General features: G+C 48.0%; 1 protein-coding gene and 1 pseudogene across 1 annotated transcript in view; one reads left to right on the forward strand and one right to left on the reverse strand.

Moving 5' to 3' along the window:
* Positions 1 to 24517, reverse strand: part of LOC147905129 (uncharacterized) — a 51019-nt gene that overhangs the window by 22988 nt on the left and 3514 nt on the right. The window contains exons 3-5 of the mRNA XM_087396884.1: positions 7584 to 7653; positions 7158 to 7282; positions 6442 to 6519 (exon numbers count right to left, since the gene is read on the reverse strand). Coding sequence (XP_087253010.1) covers positions 6442 to 6519; positions 7158 to 7282; positions 7584 to 7653 — 273 coding nt within the window. The remainder of the gene's footprint in view (positions 1 to 6441; positions 6520 to 7157; positions 7283 to 7583; positions 7654 to 24517) is intronic.
* Positions 13189 to 20073, forward strand: LOC147905130 (uncharacterized; annotated as a pseudogene).

Here is a 24517-nt window from a genome sequence, read left to right on the forward strand (position 1 = left end):
TCAGCAGATCTAGGTCTTGCTGTCCCCGCCATCTGCACTGTAATACGCGCCATCTGTTGCAGCCTTCTTCTCTTGTGAGGTGCTGCCCATGTGGCAGCCCCCTCTCTCTTCTCTGGGCATCTTCTGCCCTAGGTCTCCCTCCCCCACGCTCTCCTCATATGGGGGCTTACAGACGGGGAGGTGACCATTCCAACAACAAGTTCCCCTTAAGTGAAGCCTATCTTGCCATGGCAGCTTTCAGGCAATCAAGAAGCCCAATATTGCATTAAAGATGAATTTGTACTTCCAAAATTAGTCAAATTGTATCAATCTATACTATGTCCATTGGTCCACATATATGCAACACTTTCGACATGAAAGAAATATAAAACCTGGTGTCATCAAATGGACCAATTATTTTTTAAGCCAACTTGCTTCTACATCCACTAGGTCTTTGAACACTACAACTTGTTTGTTCCAAAGACTGTCACTATGAAAACTTTTGCCTTCAAACTGCAAAATCACAGTTAAAGCAGCCCTACAACCTAGGAGACATCAGCTTATGTTAGAAATACTAATCTTTAAGGCAGTGGCCAATGTAATTATTAATTATAGGGTTACGGGCACCTTTTCCTTTGAAGGTTTTTCCCCTAACCACCGTTAGCAATTTAGCTAGTAGTACAGCCAGGTTTGACTCACCTACGCTCACCCTAGGGTTTTAGGGTTTTTTCATGTTGACAGCGCTCTTGTACTTCATTCTTGCAATCTCATCTTCACGGACCTCCATAAACTCTCACATTTGGTGTCGAAGGAGGCCGCCACCTTACTCACAAGCACCTCCCCTCAGCCCCGGCCCTTGGGGATTATTTCTATCGCAAAGAACTACTGCTGTCCAGCTCGTTCTTTATCAGTGCCCTATTTTTTGTCACTTGGGAGTGCTCCTAGAGCCTTCCTACACCATGGCAGCTCAGTTTTGGAATTGGTCAACTCATTGTTATTTTGGAGCTGTCTTTGCCTATTTTTGCTAGCCACCACCTCTACAGCTTGGACCGCCAACGTCAAGGTGAGATCACATTGGTCCGATTCCCCGTTGGCCCAGGGGAAGCGTGTCAAGTAGCCCAAAATCCACGAGATGTTGGTGGTGTGCTTGCCCACGGGAAAAGTTGGATGGCACCATTTTTTTCCCAATGGAGTTTTATTTTCTCCACTTTTTTAGGGGAAAAGCACCAAGACAAGTGGCGCCCCACTTCAGAAAAGGACTCATATTCGACTGCGAGAACTGGAGAGGCTGTGACAAGTGTGAAAAGCATCATCCAATCAAAAATCTCTACCACTGAATTGAAACAAGAAGGCATTCTCTCTAAAGAAAAGAATGAAAACATCCTTCTCTATCCTCCTCCTGGCAACTCCACCATGTTGAAGTCACCTCTATTGAGCCATGAATGTGCATTGGGGGCCCAGGAGAGAAGTTCCTTCCAAAGAGAACACCGTCCCCTCAATTGTTAGGGGCACAAAGATTGAGAAAACCAACCTTACGTCCCCCAATCAAAAGAATGACCCATTGAACTCTGGAGGGAATGATGATACTATGTCCAACCACTAGGGGGAGAATAGAGTTTGAAACTGAAATGCAAGTCCCAAAGTAGGTGACCAAAATGTCTGACATGAAAGCAATTTATCTTACTTTGCACTATCTCTGGCATCCAAATTGTGTTCCTGAATAAAAGGGAACCAAGTGGAAATTTCATGCACGGGGGGAAGAATGTGTCCACCTGTGGAGGAAGACAATATGTCAAAAGGAATACCAATCACTACCTCACCGAAGGTAGATGACACAAGATCCTCCTCAGGAAAGTGCACTACATGAAAGCAATTTATCTTACTTTGCACTATCTCTGGCATCCAAATTGTGTTCCTGAATAAAAGGGAACCAAGTGGAAATTTCATGCACGGGGGGAAGAATGTGTCCACCTCTGGAGGAAGACAATATGTCAAAAGGAATACCAATCACTACCTCACCGAAGGTAGATGACACAAAATCCTCCTCAGGACAGTGCACTATATCCGCCAGGGCCGAAATGGAGTTACTGAAAATTAGGCCTGGCATCACACAGTGGTGATTGTTTTATGATTGGGACTGCATGCATATCTTGGTTCAGCCTTAAGCATGCACCTAGCCATCTCCATTAGTGACCTACTCTTCTACTTAGCCACTCCCTTATGCTGAGGAGTACAGTGTACCGTGCATGGATTTATGATGCCTTTCTCACCCAAGAAGGTGGCTAACTCCTTGGACATGCACTCCCCCTCTCTATCCGAACGTAGGGTTTGACAAGATTGAGGCTCTATCAAAGCATGATTTTTCCTTGAGTGCAAAGACCTGTGTGAATCTTGAGAGGTCATGTATAAAAGTAACAAAACAGAAGTGACCTCCAAGAGACTATGTCTTCATAAAACCGCAAACATCATTGTGGATTAGCTGCATTCTTTGCAGCCTTGACTGCACCATTTGAAACCTTAAAACTCCTTAAAATTGACAATATATTCAACAAATCAACTGAAAGTCTCAAACCCACGTGCCAAACTAGCTGTAGATCACATGCGATGGAAGAAAAAACTCCACGAACAGGCTGGGAACCTCGTATGGGCTGAGGGCATGAAGCTGACTACAAATCGGAATTTCCTAGTGAGCATAGAGGCTGTCATTTTTATAGACTGGGTGTAGCCAGAAACCAAATGCTTTCTAAAAGCTACCCCCTGCTTTTTGAAAGCTGTGACTTTTAGCCTAGAATAGGCGAGCTGTCTCAAAAGCTGGGCTTTTAGAGCTTTCTCGAAAAAGCATGTGCTGAATTCGCTTTTGCTCTAGTTTTAGCCTAGAATAGGTGAGCTGTCTCAAAATCTGGGCTTTTAGAGCTTTCTCGAAAAAGCATGTGCTGAATTTGCTTCATGCATTGATAGATTTTATGTTGATGATTGGACTTTGGATAGAGATGGTTTGACGTGCATTTTCCCGCAGTTTCTACCTCAGACCACTTTCCTACTGTGTAGATGATTTCCAAGACTCATAAGAGAGCTCACTCTACCCATCTCAGGATTCCAGATGTCTTCTACGCAGGGGAGAATCTCGATGAGGCAGTTTTGCAAATTTAGGTTTCTCATATGCAGGCCGGAGTGCCGTCTCCTTCACATGTGGCAGCACTCCTTTCACACATCAATTAAGTACTTCTATGATGCTTCATATCTACGTGGCCAAAAGGCGATATGGACTGAGCTTATGCAAGACTTTCGACTTTGAAATATAATTACGGAAATGGAAACAGAAATGAAAATGGAGATCCGGGAAGCAGACATGTTTTGGGAATTTTTAGGAGGGCCAAAACAGGGGAAATACCACATCAGCAAGGGGCTTCTAGGGTTTAGAAAAGGAGGCACCAATGACCATTCAAAATTCAGAAATACTCACATTTGAGATTAAATTCAAAACACACACATTCAATATGCTACAACTTACAGCCTACTTGTAACTTAAACATAATGCATATTACAAATTTGAAGCAAAACAAGGAGAAATGGTGTGTTTCCCCTTCCACAAGAAACACCGTTTCTATTTTTGGACAGCCCCAAAACGACATTTCCCCAAAGATGACTTTCGAAACATGTTTCCCTGTACTATGTTCAAAATACGTTATAGAAGTGGTGCCACCAAGTGATGGATGATGCATTGAGTCACATCTACTACACGAGCTCTATGAGTTTTGTTGAGATCCAATCTGATCTCTATCTTTCCCTTAAAGGTATGTATGTGCATGATCATTATTTCCGCCATATTTGAACGAAGGTACAAATTTAAGCATGCCAACATAGGCAAAGAGGAATTTCCTTCCCCAAGACCCTCGGGTGACCAGATTTGTATCTTTTTGGAATAAGAGACCATTCTGAATTGAATACCTACATACAAACTGTCCATGACATGAGGATGATTTTCGAATGTCATGACACCACTGCATCTTGGATTTGGTCAAGCAAGGCTTTTATTGGCCAAAGATGCAGATTGATATCAAACGCTATGTTCAAGTCAGTAAGGCAGAGGAACGCCTGAGACGAGGTGGCCCATTGCATCCATTGGAGATCCCATACAAGAAATGGAAAAGCATTTCCATGAACTTCATTGTTGCATTGTCAACCAGTCGTGGACATGAAGCTATTTGGATGGTGGTGGACAGACTAACCAAGATACCCAGGTTCAGTCCAACAAAGTCTACAGTTTCTACTCCACAACTGGCACCGTTGTTTGTGAAAAAGTTATTTAGACTATATGGATTACCAGCCGAGATCGCAACTGATCATAAACTTGATTCTGTAAGCCACTTCTATCATGAAGTGTCCAAGAAATCGGACACTAAGCAGAGTATGAATTCATCTAACCATTCTAAATTAGATGGCCAAACAAAGCTAGTAAAACAAATTTAGAGGATATGCTGCAAGCTTGTCTCTCACAAGCAATCTGTTTGGGAAGAGAATCTTCCTATGGCTGAGTTTACATACAATAGTACAAAACATTCAGCCACTAAGCTGAATCAAATTGTGTTTATGTATGGATTTCAGCCTAAAACTCTTTGGTCTAATAGAACATCAAGGTTCGATCTGCTGCTGATTTCTTGCAATTGCAGCAAGATATGTTGCAATTTGTGAAGGAGAACCTTCAAACAGCTCAAGATAGAGCCTAGTTTTATGCAAATCAAAAGCGCTCTTCTTGAGTGTTTGTAGCCATCCAGTTCATTTTTAAGAATGACAATAGATTATGGGTGATTACAAAGTGGTAAATTTTATAAGCCATCACGATTCACTACACTATTGCAGTCCCTATCTCATAATCTGCATGATTAATAACGTAGTTTATGAACTAGACTTACTCCCTAGCGTGAGGACACACACACACACACACACACACACACATATATGAAGTCTTTCATGTTAGCCACCTAAAGGGGATGTTAGGTGCAGCTAATAGCTTAGTTTCTATAGAGAAGCTTGTTCGCTTAGAGAAGATGTGCAGCCCTCATGACCCAGAACCAATTCTGGAATATTAAGAGAGATCTCTTAGGAACACAGTAGTTCCTGAGCTCCTTATTAAATGGGGAGACAAGAAAAGCAATAACTCCGAGGACAGTATCACATTAGTGCTGCGGCAAAATCTTACCCAGAACTTCCTAGTATAAGGTTGTTTTGTGGTGGGAGAAATGTTACGACGCCAAGGTCATAGCAGGAACTGGCATTATGACAGGGTTAAGTCCAAGCAAGGGACACCTTTGAAAGGAGTATAGAGAGACTTTAAGTCTATACCCAGTGTACAGGTGCCCTTAAGTTAAGGACATCCTAGGGTTGGTCTATATTAATGAGCTAAGGGCTCATTTGTGGGGATCCCACGAGGTGGACTCGTTGGAAGATCTATGGAGAAAACCAAAAAAAGCTCTGTAATAACAAACCAATGAAACACCCACACTACTTGTTGTTGAGCTCCAAAGTTTTCACTGATTCCTTTCTATACTTAAGACCTCAACAATGTAGCTCCTTTGCTTGGGAGAAAATTCGAAAAGATTACCAAAAGGACTTCTGAATGTCAAACTTCATTCTAATGTGTTCATAGTTGCAGCAATTGAGTATTACTTGAGCTCTATCATGTACCAATGCACTTGCGCATAGCTTGCAGATCCTCTCTTATCAGCTGATATTCCTCCATCAGCCAATTTCAACTTCCAATTCATGAAAACTGACTCTTGCCATACATATCTTGTGCTTTTTACACATCAAGATTCTATCTTGGAGCTTATTTTATTCTTCATAACCAATCTTGCAGTTATACTCTTCTCTATAGAAGGCCATTGTCTCTTTCAATTCAGCCCATATTTTATCTATCACGTCCTGTTGCACTGGCCCCTTTATTGCTAGTACTCCTTCCAATATCGCCTATTCCAACCATTTCAATCCTTTGGTTCTAACCCTGTGTGGTAGTCTATTTAAGCCACTTGGTTAATGTAGTGAATAGATTGGCAAAGTATTTATCCTTCTAGAGGGAGCATTCCTATTGATAAGATTGGTAACGAGTTGGTGCTTTGGCTCCTAATTCCTGAGCTATGAACCTTTTTTGGTCAGACTCAATTCTTCTCCATGCTTCTCATGCTAGGCCACATCCTCATGATATCCAACGATGGTAGAGAACTTGCGTCTTACAGAGCACCTTCTGTCCTAAAACTCCTCTCTCCACACAAGCATATCATTTTGTAGTTGTCACTAATTTTAGGCTAAAATATCTATATGACGCAACAACCTGTCTTCCCTCACCTATCCGTCTTCCCTCCAAAATCATGAAGCTCAGTCATATTTCAGCTAGCTAAGGAATTAAACCTACCTATGTAAGAGTTCTAGATGTACAAGAATTGGTGAAAGAGCTAAAGAGCGTACCACATGGGAGTCAACAATTAGAGAAGTCATGTTCGAACTTTCAAGAGTCAAGTTGGTGTTTAAGACCATGCCCGCCTCCTGAGGCAACTGATACAAGTTCAGATAGCATTTAAGCTATGCTAGAATTTTCTTTAACATCCTATGGGTAGTCTCTCAAATGGTCACGTCATTTAAGAATTTAATTGAAATTGTTTTATTTCCTTGCTAGCTTTCTAAACTCCAAACTAGAAAAGATCCATGCCATATAACAATTGGATAAACATCAGCACCTCCTATGTTCTCATGCTTTGGTATGAACTTCATGTCATGGACTTACTCCCAACCATTCTCTCAATAAGAGTGCCCCTACCCCCACCAAAAAAAAAAACCGGAAGCAAAACGCAACAAATCATAGTTTGACATCACAAGGTGGAAGGATCTGTCATCATGAGTTTGTGTCTCCCCTAATTTCCCTTTCCAAGATGTTTCAGTTCAATATACCCTAGGTAAGCAGACCCCTACCCAAATACGAGTCGAGCTGTGCAAACAAATTTCACAAATTGATTAAAGCATGTCATATGTTCACAGATCACACTACAATATCTTGTAACATTCCGTGTCATTTTAGGAAAAAACAGTATGCATAATTTGGCTGCTCAGAAGCTAAGATTTGTCTACTTGGGCATGTGACAAAAGGGTGTCCCTCTAAGATCATTGGGAAATACTGCAATCCTCACAAGCATCATTTTATGTGCGATCTGATTGCAAGCATTTGTAAAGTCACAAGCTCCTACACATTTTGGGGACTCCGAACTCAAATCTGAATGCCCACTCGAAGACACGTGTGTCCTTTCCTGCATATCTGAAATGCCAAAGCACCAAGTCAAAAAGTACACGCATTGTGTCTCATAGCCAAAGCCCTATGTACATCATACACATATGCAGAAGAAACAGTTTTCATATGTGTGGTGACATTTGTATATACGAAACCCAAGATATGCATCAAAAACGACAAGCCATGCAAGATTATTACAAATCTCCTTAATTCAGTTCATGACACTCCAAAAATACAACAATAACAAGCTGCTCTAGTAACCATCCACCTCGAGCAAGCTTCTGCCTCACACTCAAAATCATCCACATGACAATTGTTAGAGATGTACCATCAGAATTATTATCCAGTCGCTCCCTTTCATCTTTTCTTTCTACAGCCCCAACAGATTGGCTGGTTTCCTGCCAGCATGCAAATCAAAGTAGCTTAGCACTTGCATTGAGGACTATATCCATTGATTCAACTCAAAATCAGGTTCAAGATGTAAGATTCGAGATGTTTAGAATGTAATGGCCTACATGGAAACCTATGATCTAATGGGCAATGTACTTAGCCAAACCTGCATATGCATGGTGATAGGTGCATCCAAGGGTTGAAGCCCTATATTAATTCACATGAGATTTTGAAAAGCAGAGAGGCTCTAGAGCTGCTTGAGCCCAAATACAGCTGCTGTAAAGTAGACGATTTTCAATTCCTCGCATATGAGCAGGAGAGTAATGTGTAGAAAAACAATCAATACTTTCAAACTCGGGAAAATGGACAGTAAAGCATGGAAAGTAAAAACCATAGGGACAACTAAGGTCCATGTAATGCCTTACATGGAAATCTATGATCTAATCGGCCATGCAGTTTGCCAAATCTGCATATGCATGGTAATTGGTGCATCCAAATTTTGAAGCCCTGTATTATTTCACATGTGAAGTAGAGAAGGTTCTAGAGCTGTTAGAGCCCAAATACAGCTGTTGTAATGAAGACAATTTTTAATTCCTCGCATATGAGCAGGAGACTAGAGCCAAACATCTGATGCCATGTGTGGAAAAGCAATCAATACTTTGGGGGGAAATGGGCAGCAAAGCCTGGAAAAGTACAAAATAAAAACCATGGGGACAGCCAAGGTCCATGTGACTTTGGAGCTTCTTGGTGATGAGATTGTCAAGATAAATCGCCGCTTTCATGGCCAAAAGATGCCACAACTTCCAAAGCAAAGAATTACATCACTTTCCTGTTTGACCCTAACTGCAATGGAGAGGACAATATATTTTGGGCAAGGATGGTTGTAATAAGGCCAAAATTGGGACAGGGAAGTTAGGACTAATTTGGCTAGGGGTTGTTTACGCCTAGAGGCGGCTAAAAGATATGTGGAGTGGACCATTGAGTCCACGCCCCCCCCCCTTCACTCATTAGACTTCACATTAATGTGAAATCTCGCTCCTAATCCTCTCTCTCTCTCTCTCTCTCTCCCCCCCCTTGCGTCGCTGCCCCCCGTCTCCACCTCCCCTTGCCCTCCGCCTCCCTCATGTCCCTGCCTCCCTACTGCCTTCCTCTGCTTCTTGCTCACCGTCTCCCTGCCCCCTTCCTCTGCCTCCGTGCTCCCTGTCTCCCTCCTCAATGCTGAAATGAAGGGCCCAAGGCCCCTTTCCCCCCTGTGAAGCTGGCAAGTGGCAGCAGCAGACAAGAAAGAGAGTGCAGAAGAATGGAATGCAGCAAAGAAAAGCATGGTGAGGGAGATAACCGAGAAGGAGAAGCCACAGAACTTGCAGACCAAGCCAAAAGGATAGCAGGACGCCATCGACAATCTAAACAACAGGCAAACACACAGTGGGCTCCAGACTGTACCGCCACAGCCTCAGCCTCAACATGCCCCTCCACTCTGAGCCCCAATGCCACAGCCCCCTTTTTTCCCACAGCATTCTGCCTTCCTGTCCCTGCTTCAGCCTTCCCCTCAGCCAGCCTCCTTTTCTACCTACCACAGGGCTTACCTCAGCCCCCCCTCAGATATATGACCACCCTACCCACTGTTGGAGATATCATAGTCAAAGAGTGTGTTGGTGTGAAGTGTTAGTGTGTAGTACTAGGTGATCTAGTACTAGTCTATGTGCTCTCTCTCTCTCTCTCTCTCTCTCTCTCTCTCTCTCGGAGACTTACTCATGGAGATCTCGCCCCACCAGCCGCTCACCTCACCTTTGCTCAGATTTGTACTCTCATAGCAGGAGGCAGAGTCGATGGACAGGATTTCCAGTATTATTTTGGTTCTCAGACTCCGTGACACCTGGACTTGTATCTTTGCATTGGCATATTGTACTCATCCCCCCATTTTGCACCCAGGGGCGGTTTCCTTGCATCTAGTTTACTTTGTATTTAGGCTCAGATTTGACATTATGTACTTTCACTTGCATTGTATTGCGTAGCACTTAGATGATATTCGACGATGCCTCTTCTTTGTGGCACGTTGATTTTGTGCTATCTTGTATGCAGAGTTCTTGATGTCCCATGGGCCCATTTTGGCCTTTAGTGGACAATAATACACTTTCTTTCTTTCTTTCTTTCTCTCTCTCTCTCTCTCTCTCTCTCTCTTCACCATGTTTCTGACATGGTATCAAAGCCACCTTCCATAGCTGCCACGTCACCCTTGCCCTAACCCTAATTCTGCTTCAGCCCTTCTTTTTGCAGCCTGCAGCCGCCTCAGCCCTGCTCCATTTTTGTCCTGTTTTATCTCCTCCATAGCTACTCCACCTCCGTTTTCTGTCCTTGCAGCCAGCCGCCTTCATTCAAGCCCTCTTGGAGCTGTAGCTAGGCCTTTGGCTCCCTCTTTGCTTGCGGGTCGGCACTTCCTGCAAGAGGCACCTGCACGTGTGACTCCCCAAGGACGTTTTGGAGCTGTCCATCCCCGAAATCAGGGTTTCTGAGCTGCTGCTGCATAGCCGCCTTCAATGAGGTTTTCAATGCCAAGAACAAACTTTTATTGCTACTATTGTGTAATCGGCCACCTGCCAGCACTCTCTGCAGCATTTTGAGTCATTTGAGGGCCTTTTCGAGCAGTCTCTTGGCTTCCAACACATCTACAGCAGCCGATTGTCAGACTAGTGTCCTGCTACAGCATTTGGAACTGTTCTAGGGAGCCTCCTTGCACATTGGTGACCAGCCTTTGCACTTCGGGGTGCCCTACTGAGCCACTTTACAGCTTTCGGACCTGCTGCAGCAATTCAAGCAGTTACTACGACCACAAGAGCTCCATTTCTGGTTCAGTTCTGCATTTCGGAGCATATTCTTGCTGTGTTTTGATTAGGGTTTGTATTTGGAGCACCTACAGCCACCTATATCTGCCCGCTTGCACACGTGGAGGCTGCTATTGCATTTTGGCGTCCTAAAACCAGCTGCCATGCTTGATGGTTCTTCAGCTGGTGCTGCGAGTTTGTTCCCTCAGTTTGCACACATGGAGCCTCGCCCTTGTCATGAAGATCAATCCGCACAAGTCTCAGCTTGGGATGAAAAGAATGACAAGGCACTAGCCCTTATTGATGTGTGGTTGGCTAACAAACTACTTCATCATCTTGACCTCACTACTTCAGCCAAGGAGACACTGGACAAGCTCGAGAATATATACGCCACATCTATTGGACCTGAGGAGCAAGCTCTATCTGCCATATTACATGATCTATCCCTATCTGAGGTGATAGATGATGACTAGTGATGCTGTGTGTTTGTGTTGAGTCAAATAAAGGTTCTCAGCCTTGAGTTTTCCCTCTAAATTGAATGTCTTTGGAGTCAATAAAGGTACTCTGCCTTGGGTTGTCCCCCAAAAATGATTGTATTGGGTTTTACTTTGGTTGATGGTATTGACCACCCAGTTCAGAGTAAGGGGGGATGACGAGTGATGGTTTGCCCTTGCCGGTCACAAGCTGACTGAGAAGTCACTATCACACAGGAGGTGTTGGATAGTTGGACTTGCTCTTTGCAGTATTGCGGTGGAGGGGGGATCGGTCTACTCTTGCGTGTTGGGTCTCACACTCTTTGCTCTAAAGGGGGGTGTTGGAGATATCATAGTCAAAGAGTGTGTTGGTGTAAAGTGTTAGTGTGTAGTACTAGGTGATCTAGTACTAGTCCATGTGTGTGAGTCGTGCCACGTGTCATCATGGGACTTATCCCATATGCACTAGGTGCTAGAGTGTGAGTGAGTAGCCTACATAAGGCTTGTACTTCACTCGTCTTGTCACACTTGATGGAATGAATGAGAGCCTTCTGCATGTCTTCATTTAAGCATTATTTCCTCACACCCTCTCTCTCTCTCTCTCTCTCTCTCTCTCTCTCTCTCTCTCTCTCATGTATGCAACACCTTTCTGGGGTTGCGATCTTCCGAGGACAAACTGGAGGAGCTTTGAGCGGCTACAGGTGACAATGGGATCCGGAATGATGCGATGTAAGCCCTCAGTTCCACATGAGATAGTACAGGCAGAGTTCGCCATGACACCTCTCCAGGTTGATGCCATCTTTCAGACAGTGACTCTCATCCGAAGTCTGGGACTTACCCCATTGGAGACTTCCAAGGTTGGCCCTAGAGTCATCCAAACGACTCGCAGAGAGCCGGGCAGACACATGGTATGCACGCATATCTACATGGCTTGCCAGGGACGGTATCCAGATGGACACGCTTCCCCCCTTTCAATACAACACGGATGCACCTCTTGAGTCCATCCCGCAAGATGAGATCAACCGTATCATACGGTTAGACCTCCTCCAGCTTCACACATCCCGGACTTGGGGGGGGGGACCAGGAGCTCCCACCAAGACCCAATTTTATCGCAATCACTTCCTGAGAGTATCAGAGGAGGGATTCATTTTCAAACCCCAATATCTGAAGGATAGAGGAGTCTCTCATGCACTGAGGATTGCCATTGGTCAGATGCCGGTTCTGTCCCATCAGCTGAGGATCGAGGCAGGGAGAGCAGCAGGTATACCTAGAGAGCAACGAGTCTGCACGCTATGTATGCTGGGGACGGTTGAGACAGAGGAGCATTTTTTTTGTGTTTGCCCAGCCTACTATGAGATTCGAGGAGCTACCACTGTCTCTACCAAGAGGGAAGTGGCTTCGGTCCTTTGTCACGATTGATCCATTTCCCTGACCAGGTCTGTATCGGGCTTTATCTGATGGAGATGCGGCAACACAAGGAGACACTTCTGCAATCCATTTCCAAATAACCCTCGCTTGTTTGCAGCCGCATAAACAATAATGAAATCGACTCCTCATTAGACCTACAATAAGGGCAAGTATACTCTACCCCAAACCTAGACCTCCACAAATTCACCGCTATCCCTCCTTGAATGGAAAGACAAAAGAAAAGAGTGGTTTTTATTTTCCTAAGGGATTTCTAGAGTCTCCTCCATAAGACTCTCTGCGGGTCAGCATGTTTTGTTGATTGTACTTTGTCTCAAAGGCCCGTGAGGCCTCCCAAAGACGAGCACCCAAAGAAGCAGTTTCAGCCACCATCGTCGAGCAAGAACAGAGGGCCAGTAAGGCTCTCAACATCTGAGTTCGAGGTATCCCCCGAGCAGATTCACTTACCCCCCTCGTGGACGCGACTGCTTTCGTGACCTTTACCCTCGGCCTCGCCGAGCATGGGATCGAGCATGCATGGCGCACGGGACGGGATCCCACACGTCCACAGCCACTTATCATCCAATTCAGGGACACTCAGGCTCGACTTGCAGCACTCAAGCAGCGCGCTACACTGCGGGACCACCCTACCATTTTCATGGATGAGGATCTCACATCTATGCAGGTAGAGGAGCGGCGCACCCTACTTCAGCAGCGAGATGCAGCCCGTCAGGAGGGGAAGTGGGCTGTCGTCCGAGATGGCCGCCTGCTAGTTGGCCCCCGCCGCCGAGCCCCACCAGGTACTCAAGACACGGTAGCAGGCTCCCCTCCCAAATAGGGAGACATGGTCTATGAAATTCAGACTCAGCACACAGTACCCTTGGCATGCACCATATGGAACTGTAATGGTACCCTATGGTCTGACCCTGGGAATTTCTCAGAGTCATACACTGGACGTGACATAGTTTTCTATACAGAGACACACCAAAGCCCCGAGCGCCCTCTCCCCTCGGTCAGTGGCTATACTTGGGAGTCAATATTCTGTGAGGAGACCAGAGATACTGGGGGGGTCCGAGGCTCAAGCGGAGTTGCAGTACTCTTCCGTTCAGCACTCATTAGTCTGATATCCGTGGTCAGACGAGATGTTCACGCCCGTTACCTATGGCTCCGCTTACGACGCCCTTCCACATGCGACCTTTTTATTGCAGTTTGCTACTTCCCCCCTGAGACGTCACACTTCGCACGGGTGCTACGCGAGGATACGGGGGTATCCCCCTATTTAGATCTCCACCCAGACATTGTGGAGTTTTCCAGACACGGAGAGGTCCTCCTAGTTGGGGATTTCAACGCACGGACAGGCACACATCAGACATCCCTCCTGGATTTCCACTCAGATCCGGTCCTATTACCTGAGATGGACATAGAGGACTCGGGCTTCCCCCGCTCATCGGCCGACAGTCGAGCCCCCGTTACTGCATATGGGCAGGCTCTTTTGGATCTTGGACGTATACATGATCTGGTCATCTACAATGGACTAGATCGGTGGCCCGCCTCCTCTGGTTTCACATGTTTCCCACATGGCGGAGGAGCCAGTGTTGTCGACTACATTTCGGGATCTCCTGCTTTAGCCTCACGGATCACTGACTTCCGTACCGCACCCTTACCCCTAGGAGCCGACCACACTTACCTTTTCTTTCACCTCCTTACGCCTTAAGCCCCTTCTAGCCACACTCCGCACTACACCACCTATCATGATATACACTTTGATCATAACCTCTCACCTGACTACTCAGCCCACCTAGCCTCTCTCCTTAAACACATAGACACCATACCCTCTCTAGATCACCGAGCTGCCCTCATTACCCACTCTCTCCACAATGCAGCCCGCCACATCTTTCCTTACACTACTCGGTCTACACGCCCCCCACCCATTGACTCCACCCCTTGCAATAGCTGGTATGATGACGAATGTAAAGCCTTACGCCGCACACTCTGACTCACGACCCAGCGAAATGCTAGGGCTGACCCACACCTCACTCCGGAATATCGCCACCTAGTCCGTCACAAGAAGCTAGCCTTCCTGCGCCAGAATGAGGATATGCTACTAAACATCCTGTTTAGTAGCAACTCCAAGGATTTCTGGAGGAAATTTCTAGAACGCCGACCCCCTACCCCCCTCACAGACACTTCCCTCTGGCACTCCTATGCACACACACTCTATGATATCCCTGATCAGCCCCCTCCTGACCTCTCCGCCACCCCCCGCCCCACATCTTGCATCCTTTTCACAACCGAGGGAGTCACCCACGCAGCGCACAAGCTTCACAACGGCCGAGCCAAGGATCATGAGGGCCTATGCACAAAGTTTGTCGCCTATGGTATCAAAACTCTAGCCCCCATCCTTGCAACGTTGTTCAATGAAGCTGTCTGCCACGGATTCCCCAGAGCCTGGACCCTGAACACTATCACACCCATCCACAAAGCAGAAGATCCCATGGATCCAGGGAATTACAGGACCATCATGATTGGACATGTTATGTCCAAGATCTATGCATCAGTGTTAGACGGTGAGGTCATCACTCGCGCACAGATACGAGGCCTCAGGGCATCTGGACAGGCCGGTTTCAGGACGGATCACTCGCCTTACGATCACATTTTTACACTTCGAGGGATCATTGAGGAGGCCAGACACAAGAGACAGAGGGTATACTGTTGCTTTGTGGATTTCCGCAAGGCATTCGACATTGTTCCTCGGGCCCGCCTTGTCAGACGCTTGCAGGAGTTAGGTTACGACTCGGAGGTTATATGGGCGGTAGTAGCTCTCTATGAGAGGGTGACGGGCCAGGTCAGGATTGGTACCAGCTGGACCACAGAGATCACGAGCACTATAGGGGTCAAACAAGGATGTCCCTTGTCACCGACTCTATTTGGCCTCTACATCGACGAGCTCGAGACCACCATCAAGACACTCGGAGGTGCAGGCTGCTCTCTTGTGGAGGCTGTCATCCAAATTCTCTTATACGCACACGATGTAGTACTACTATCCTCCTCTGCTACTCGTCTTCAGCGACACCTAGATGGAGTTCAGATCTTATGTGATACCCACGACTTGAAGGTCAACCTTGGGAAAACCAAGGTCATGATCTTCAACACCGAGAGCAGTTCCTCTTCGCCGGCGACCCTGTTGCCATAGTCGACTCTTATACATACCTGGGCGTTGTATTCTCAGGCCCGATCTTCACGATGCGCCCGGCTATGCAGGTCAGGATCAACCGAGGCTATGTCGCTCTTGCCAGACTGGAGCGACAGTGCTACCACTTTCACTTTTAGGACCCGCGGACCAAGCCTCTTCTTTTTGATTCCTTGGTCCGCCCAGCAGGCATGTACGGCAGCCCATGGTGGGGGGCCGACCTTTCAGACAAAGAGTGGGCACGCGTCGAGCGCCTACAGATACTGATGTTTGCTCGGATGATCCGCAACAAACCATCGGTACCTCATCAGATCATCTTAGCAGAATTCGACGCCTCACCAGTACAGCTTGATGCGGCCTTCCAGGCTATCACTTATCTACACAGGGTCAGGGACTTCAGCTCCTCTTCCGACGGTCGCTTCCGCCTACCCTGGCTAGCCCTATCCTCCTCTATGGCCTTATTCGCTGATGGGGACCAGCGATGTTGGTATAGACGCCTTTCCAGTTGGTTCACCCGACTGGGCCTCGACATGGACCGGTTGCCTCCTTTTCAGTATAGCCTCGACGCTCCACCATCCCCTTTCTCCCCCACTAACCAGAAGGTCAACCAAATCATCCGAGAGGACCTGCTCCAGCTTCACACCTGGAGGACTTGGTTTCTTCATCCCGAGCTTCCTGTGAAGCTCGATTGCTATCGCCGACACTGCCTCCAAATCTCACAAGAGGGTTTCATCACGCCCCCGGGCTATACACAGATTCATCTACCACATGCGCTCCGGATTTCACTCGGCCAGTTTAGGGTTTCGTCACACCGATTACGGATCGAGAGTGGACGCGCAAAGGGTATCCCACGAGAGGGCCGCATCTGCCCACTTTGCGACCTGCAGGAGATCGAGTCGGAGGAGCACTTTGCTTTCAGATGCCCTATCTATTATGCCATCTGAGGCCGGTACCACTGCCTATTCCGTGACGGATTCGGCCCCCTCACACGCATGCTGCAGTTCCTGGACCAGTGGTGCCTAGCCACTTTCTTACATGAGATGACCTGCCACCGAGATGCATCTCTCCGGGCACGACATCATGCGCAGCCCACACAGCGTGAGGACACTCAGCAACCCATCACTGATTTCTTCCAGTCACTGGATACCTCTCCTCAGTCTAGTCGACGTAGCGGACATGAGCGAGAGCCAGAGCCACGACAGCTACGCCAGCGGACAGACTCACACATCCGGGTCCATGACATCCCTTCTATGCTCTCAGCACGCCCTACCGGGGTCACCGTCGCTCTCGTTCTTCAACATAGGGCCTCCCATCGCCCCCGACGACCGAGCTCGACTAGGCAGCGTGATGTCAGAGGCCAATCATCCATCGCAGGTTTTTTTCGACCTCCCATTTGATGGGCCCTCTATGATTGGCCTCTGATGATCACCACGGGCATATATATATATATTTGTATCTCCCCCCTTCTGCTCCATTTTTTTGTGCCATTTTTTGTATCATCTGGAGATAGATACACATTTTTTGCACTAGGACTAGACACACCGTCCTTCATAACTTTTTTGAAGAAACGGTTGGCCGGACTATTTTGAGACCGCCACCGTTATGCTCATTGTACTAGTTATCTTTAGTCTCATAGAGCTTCACGGTCTCCCGAAGACTTTAATAAAATGTCTCTCTCTCTCTCTCTCTCTCTCTCTCTCTCTCTCTCTCTCTCAGACCTTCACGGTCTCCCGAAGACTTTAATAAAATTTCTTTCTTTCTCTCTCTCTCTCTCTCTCTCTCTCTCTCTCTCTCTCTCTCTCTCTCTCTCTCTCTCTCTGTATGTATGTATGTATGTGGACATTAGGGGGGGTTGGTTGCTCTCTCGCTACTGCTGGTGCCTTGGTTTAGATCCTGCTATAAGCAAATGATGTGGTACCGATGTCCTCTCCCTGGACCTCTAGCTCGCTCACAGAGGTTCTGCATACTTTCAACTTGGCTTCTCTCCAACGAAGCCAAGGTCAAGCCTAGCTATAGCAGTGATCCATCTGCCAGCAAAGACAGTTCTCTCACAGCTAGACCCTTCAGCAGTGCGCTGATCTCTTCGGCGTAGATGATCGAGCCAATGGCGACTCTGGTCCCGTCGATGCACGGACACAGATTACTCTCCCTCCAAACCTCCGACGAAGTCGCTGAAGTCTGATTTCTTAGAGCAGGCTCCCACACACAGACGAGCCTTGTTCACTGCCGCCCCTTCCCCATGAGTTTGACCGTAGTGAGCTGGAATGTGCATGGCCTTCATGACCATGCGCGCAGTCAGCCGCCGTACCTGATTCTCCGTCAAGAATTGCAGCGGGCTCTAGTAGGTGGACTAGTGGACTTTCTCTTTATTCAGGAGCACATGTTTTCCACAACGACATCACACGCCTTCACCGTCTTTTCCCTGGGAGGGGCCCAAAGGTTTGGTCCCGAACAGTGGGCAGGAGCGGAGGGGTCTGCATCTCAACATCCCAGGTGGTAGCCCCAGACATTTTTGCACAAACTGAGCTCTTTCTAGGCCGCGCAGTGTAGATGGGCCTTCAGGTAGGAGAGTCTCAAATTGGTGTGTTCAGCATGTACGCACCTGCTTGCGGACAGCATCGCCCGGCTTTTTGGCGATAGCTCACGAATTGCCTCCCAGAGGTGGACTCATGGATTGTTGGAGGGGACTTCAATAGTCTTAAGTTCATGGAGGATAAGCAAGAAGGAACCTCTTTTGCAGAGATGCCAGCAGGGGAGAGGAGTACTTGGGAGCAATTCATCTTTGCGATCCAAGGCAAGGACCCCTAGCGAGAGCTTGAGTTTTCTAGGACCCCGGGCAGCCTTCACTTCTCCTTCGGCCAGCGGAAACAGGATGGACTACTAGAGTGCCTGGATAGATTCTACATCGGGGATTGGGCTTTACTACGCGGTGGCTCCACTGGCATGTTAGCAAGCACCACTATGTCCGACCATTCTCCAACGGTACTACACTTAGAGCATCCCCGTCGCAAACTCCCCCAAATGGGGGTTTGTATTTCATATGTTCTCTTCCAGAAGGCGGACATTCAACAGTTGACAGCAGATCTCTAGAGACAGCCCGAGGAGGGGTTGGCAGCTTGGGTGGCTGAGAGGATTTAGCGCAGCAGTCGGGAGCTCCAAAGTCAGGCCCTCAGACGGAGAGTGGCTCTTCAGGAGCGAGAGAAAGCCCTTCGCAGAGACCTTGCATCTATCAAGAGACTCAGAGCAAATCCGCAATCTCAGTGGCTTAGGTATCGCTTGGAGTGTGCACACTTGGAGCTACATGATTTGGAGGTTTGCAGAGCAGAGTTCTCATACCATTCTTCCCAGGCCAGGTGGGTCTAGCAGGGAGATAGGATGACCCGCCTTTGAGGCCACCGAACCACGGTTCGCAGGAGCCCAGCTTCAGCAGCTTCAAGACCCATAGGGACACATGCGCACGGACCCACAAGAGATCCTTGAGTTGACTATAACCTTCTACGACTAGCTTTTTTAGTCAGAGAAGGTATCGCCCACCACCATTCTAGCTAGAGAGGCAGTTTGGGAGCAAGTCCCCTCAGTAGTTTCACAAGGCCTTACCAGACGGTTAGAGGCTCCTTTCACGGACGAGGAGTTGTGGGAGGCTCTTCAGGCCCTGCCAACCCACAGAAGTGCCCTGGCGAGGATGGCCTAACCCCATCCTTTTTTCGGTGCTTCTAGGAGCATATCTCCACCCCTTTCAGACTAGCCTGCCACGAGATCTTCAACTCAGGATCACTCCTTCAGCAAAGGCTGGATATGCCTGCTTCCGAAGAAGGGCGACAGGTTAAACATTCGGCAGTGGAGGCCGATTACCCTTCTAGACATGTTGCAAGATCTTGGCTAAGGTCTTGAGTCTATGTCGGAGACCCCACCTCCCAGATATCATTCATGAGACACAAACCAGTTTTGCCCAAGAGCGTAGCATCCTGGATAACATCCTCATGTTCTGGGAGGCATTGGACTGGGCCAGGGAGGAGGAACAGCTGTTCACCGTTCTTCTCAATTTCGAGAAGGCATATGATAGGGTGGAGTGGTCGTTCTTGGAGGGGACCATGCAAAGGCTCGGTTTCTCAGAGAGCTAGATCAGAGGGGTATCAGCTCTCTATGCAAGCAGCTCCAACCAGATGATCATTGGGGGCCACACAGGCGAGGCCTTCCCTCTCTATAGCTCAATGAGGCAGGGCTGCCTGCTGGCCCCTTATCTTTTGCTTTTCATGGCAGAGGCCTTAGGTTACTTCCTGCGCTCTTAGACTCTTGGTATCACAGGGATGCGGCTCTCGATCAGACAAGAGAAGGAGCTCCTTGACTCCGAGTTCACAGATGACAGCGCTACATGTGGATGGCTCTGCGGCCAGCCTGGAGAGGGTCAGAGGGGCCTTAGCCATTTATTGTGAGGCTTCTAGAGCTCGCATAAATTGGACCAAATCCGTTGGTTTCTTCATAGGCTCGGAGGAGATCCAAAAGGTTCGAGATTGGGGAGCTGATTTTGGCTTTCGTTGATCCCGCGAGGAGAGGCGGCGCGTTACTTGGGCTGCTAGGTAGGCATTGACATTTCAGCAGAGCAGCAGTTCAGCCTGCGGTCCTAGAGAGTGTCAGGCGGAAGCTCTTATACTGGAGCTCTGCCAAGAAAAATTACAGCAGATCAGATGGCGAATTTATTCATGTCTCATTTTCAAACACCGCGGGATGCCTCAATCCATTGTCAGTGATCGAGACCCCTGTATGACCAGCTTTTTCTGGAGAGGTCTTTTTGAGAACATGGGCAACACGCTCTTCTGCACCCGTGAGCCTTGCTCTCCTTTCTGTTCTCGGCTCCCAGAATCTCTCTCTCTCATTTTCTTTCTCTTTTCCCTTGGTTGGGAGTCATTTCTACACCCCTGGGGCCCTGGAGAGAGGATAGGTGAGGAATGCCTTCAAACATTGGGTGTAGGGGGATTTGGAGAGAAGGGTGCATGGGGAATTGCCATGTGGCATATTTGCCCCCCCCTTCACTAAAGTCCTAACCCCTACAACCAATGAGAAACTTAAAAACTCTAACCCTCTTTACTAATGACACATTAGTCTCCCCTTGGGCCCAACTTTTATACCCCTCTTTTCTAGCATTAGCCTAATACTTGGCCCTAGTGGTTGCACCTAGGCATTGGATACATTCCTGCGGACTTCTAGGAAGTCTCACTCCCCCTAGCCTAGTCCCCCAAGCCAAGGGCTACGACACGGGAGCTACTGGAGAATCGTCATCATCGAAGTGTTGGTGTTGGGCCAGGACGGGTTGGTGAGGGGGTGTTGGAAATGGATAGGTCACCTCCCTGTATGTAAGCCCCGATATGAGGAGAGCATGGGGGGGGGGGTGAACTTAGGGTTTGGAAGAATGCCACATGGGGAGAATTGTGGCTGCCATGTGGGCACCATTCCTACACAAAGAGAGAGATTTTGGGGCTGGCTGCCATGTGGGCAGCACACCTCACAGCATGCCTGGCAGCGATGACATGGATCAAGAAAGGGCGGATGATGTCAGCAACTATATGGCGATGCCACATGTCTACCAGCGGATGTTGGAGTAGGATCTAAGGGCTAGAACAGGCCTGAACAGATGCAGGACCAGCAGGACTACATGGAGGACAGAAGGGGCAAAGAGAGGAGCAAGGAGGGCTGCTGTTATATAGGGGCTCTGTACGGATGGCCGTACAGTCGCCGTACAACAAACTACAGTCACACATGCAAATTAAATGAGCCGTACAGCTGTATGGATTCCTATAGCCACCACACGTGTGAAGTGATTTCTGAGAAAAAACAGCTCCCTTCGCCTCAAAATGCAGCTCCCTTCGCAGTGGATGCTCCAAAATGTGGTCTTCTTGCGTCAAGATCAGGGTTTTCGCGACAGAAGTGCTTGGAGAGGCTTCAAACACTCACGGGTGTGTAGAAACCAGCAAAACCAGCAGGAATGAGGGCTCAGGAGGCTGCCAAACAGCTTGGGAAAGCTGTCAATGGCTGAGGGAATGGATTCCCGACCTGCTCTGATACCACCGTTGGGTGTAGGAAGCAATGGAAGCTCAAAAAAATGGAAGCAAGAAGGAGAAAAACGAGATGTTGTAATAGATTGCTGCAAAAACTGACATGTGGAGGCTCAAGGGAGAGCCAACATAACAAAACCCTAGGGCTAAATGCCCTAACAAGACTAAGTGTCCTAAGTGACCTAGATGGTACATAAACTAACTGTACCAATAGTCCTAACTGACTATAACTAGGCCTACAAGGCACATACCAAGGTATAAGTGGCATCTATGGATAGCCCATGAGATGGCCTACACTGTGGACTGACTTGGTTGGTTGGCCCAACCGACCTGGTTGGCTAAGCCCAACCACTGTACGGACCTGCTGCGCCTGCATTTAATGCACCGAAAAGTTGTTTGAACCTGCCTCGAAGTTCGTGCCAGCTAGTCTGAAGATTTCTCAGCATTTTGGAGCTGTTTCGGGGTGCGTGCACCATTTTGGAGCTGTTTCCACAGCTTGATGCCGTCTTCCAGACAATGACATATCTCCATGGGGTATGGGCCTTGCCTAGTTGGAGGCTGGCATTAGAGTCAGCTCGACGACTAGCTGAAAGTGGCGTTAGCACATGCTAGTACGCACACATATCCAGATAGTTTGTTCAAATGGACCGCCTTCACCCCTTTCATTGGATGCCCCATCCCTCCAGATCCCACGAGATGAATCAAACATATCATACGGTTGGATCTGCTCCAGCTGTATACATACGGACGTGGGGGAAGGGGTGGGGGTGGGGATTGGGGGGGGGGGGGGGGGGGGAAACAAGAGTTCCCCACCAAGATTTCAGTTCTATCATGCCCATTTCTTGAGAGGATCAGAGGATGGATTGATTCTCAAGCCCTAGTATCCGAAGGACAGACGTATCTCACACGCACTGAGGATTGCCATCAGACCAATGCAAGTTAAGGATCGAGACTGGGAGAGCAATATGCACACCTAAAGAGCAGCCGATTTGTAGGTTGTGCACACTGACAAAGGTGAAGACAGAGGAGCACTTGCTATGTACTTGCACCGCCTACTATGAGATCCGAGGACAATACCACTATCTCTTTCCAGAGGGACACGGGGTCAGGCCACTCTCCTAAGTAATCCACTTCCATGACCAGGTTTGTGTTAGCCTCTATCTGATGGAGATGCCGTGACACGGAGAGACCTTACCGCAGCAGATCTGACAACATGAGATGATAGTGCCACAGGAGACAAACCGAGCACACCGACACGTCACCGAAATCTATGCCTTCAAGTCAGCCCCAGGAAAGTGTGGGGTAGAGAAGGAGATAGCAGCATGGATCAACAGGAAGAGACGATGCAGAGCAGCAAAGCCACCACACACAATGCGGAGGCTGATCAAAGCACGCATGATAGAGGTCCAGCCCATCACTACTCTACTTGGAGGAGACCGTCAAAGCCAAGGTGTCACTCTTTTTATGGCCCATGGGATACAAAGATCACGGAGACCACGCACCTACCACACAGCGAGAGAGAGCTCATCAGATACAGATAAGCTCGACGTTTTTGCATCCCATTGGAGAGCCACCATGGCACCCAGGTTAGAGTTTAGAGCACTAGCTCTACATGGCTGAGCTTTGAGCTTTGAGTTTTCAGTTTTCAGTTTACTAGCTCAGCAGTGAGCAAGGACCTTAGCGGGCCCTTTGCTTCTGCCCACAATGGCTTGTGTGAGTTACTTTCTTTGATTGTACTTTGTCTCATAGGCCCACAAGCCCTTACGAAGACATTAATACAACTCTCTCTCTCTCTCTCTCTCTCTCTCTCTCTCTCTCTCTCTCAGATTGCGTATAGGGGGACTGCCAGAGGATTGTATGGGCTGTCCTGCAGATGATTTTACAGAGGGATACACAGTAGAAGAGAAGATCACAAGTCTCAAGGAGGTCAGTTGGATCTCTCAGAAGGGAACACATGTACAAGTTGAGTTCACTGAGAGGGCAGGTAGAGTCAAGATTCTCCGACAGACAAACAAATTGAAAGGCACACGGGCATGGATATCTGAGGAGCTTACCCCGAATCAGCTCAAACAAAGGAATGTTGAGCTTACTAAAGTGAAGGATGCACGCAAAGATGGAAAATGGACAGTATATAGGGATGGACAAGCCTTGATCCGTGATTTCAAATCTAAACCCAAAGACTCTCAGTCTTAAACTGATGTTGCTCAAGCCGTTTTTTCCTAAGATAAAATCAGTAGCTAGTTATGCATCTAAATAAACTGGGGCTGAGATGATATACTCCCCCAAAGACTCTCGGTCTCTAACTGATGTTGATGTTTTTGGTGTGTGTTCTTTTGTCCCATAGACCCGTGAGGTCTCCTGTGGATGTTAATATATCTTTTTTTCTTTCTTTCTCTCTCTTAGCCCATCATCGCCACTCAGCCTCAGTCCGTTGCCCGTCGCCGTTGCCTCAGCCGTCCTGTCGTCACCTGTCACCGTCCCCTCTGTCGCCTCAACCGCCACCTACCCCACCTACCTACCTACCTACCTAACTAAGCACCTAGCGAACCAGCTATCAGGGCTGCCGCCAACAGCCAGCAGCTGCCAGACGCCAACAGCCGCCAGCCGCCCCCAATCCCGTCGTCAACAACAAACCCCCCCCCCTAATTTTCTTCAAACAACAAACTAACCTTAACTCTAACCCCGAGTTGGGCTAAACCCCCAACCCAACCCGGTGGTTAGGTTCAGCTAGGGGGTTCTACAGATAGCCAATTATGGACTGGCCTACCCTCTCCTCCAAGTCCCCCTCAACTCCTTCAACCTCCATCAGGACTCGATACTCTACAGTTGCAGCCATGACACCATCTCCGTATGCACGCAATTATCAACAAGAAGGCTCAAAACGACCCATCCTTGGGCAACATGATCAGATTTTATATCTCCAACAAGCAGTG

The sequence above is a fragment of the Dipteris shenzhenensis genome, chromosome 2 (genome assembly GCF_047967505.1).
Source record: "Dipteris shenzhenensis isolate YYH24624 ecotype China chromosome 2, Dip_SZ_1.0, whole genome shotgun sequence".
Lineage (NCBI taxonomy): Eukaryota > Viridiplantae > Streptophyta > Polypodiopsida > Gleicheniales > Dipteridaceae > Dipteris > Dipteris shenzhenensis.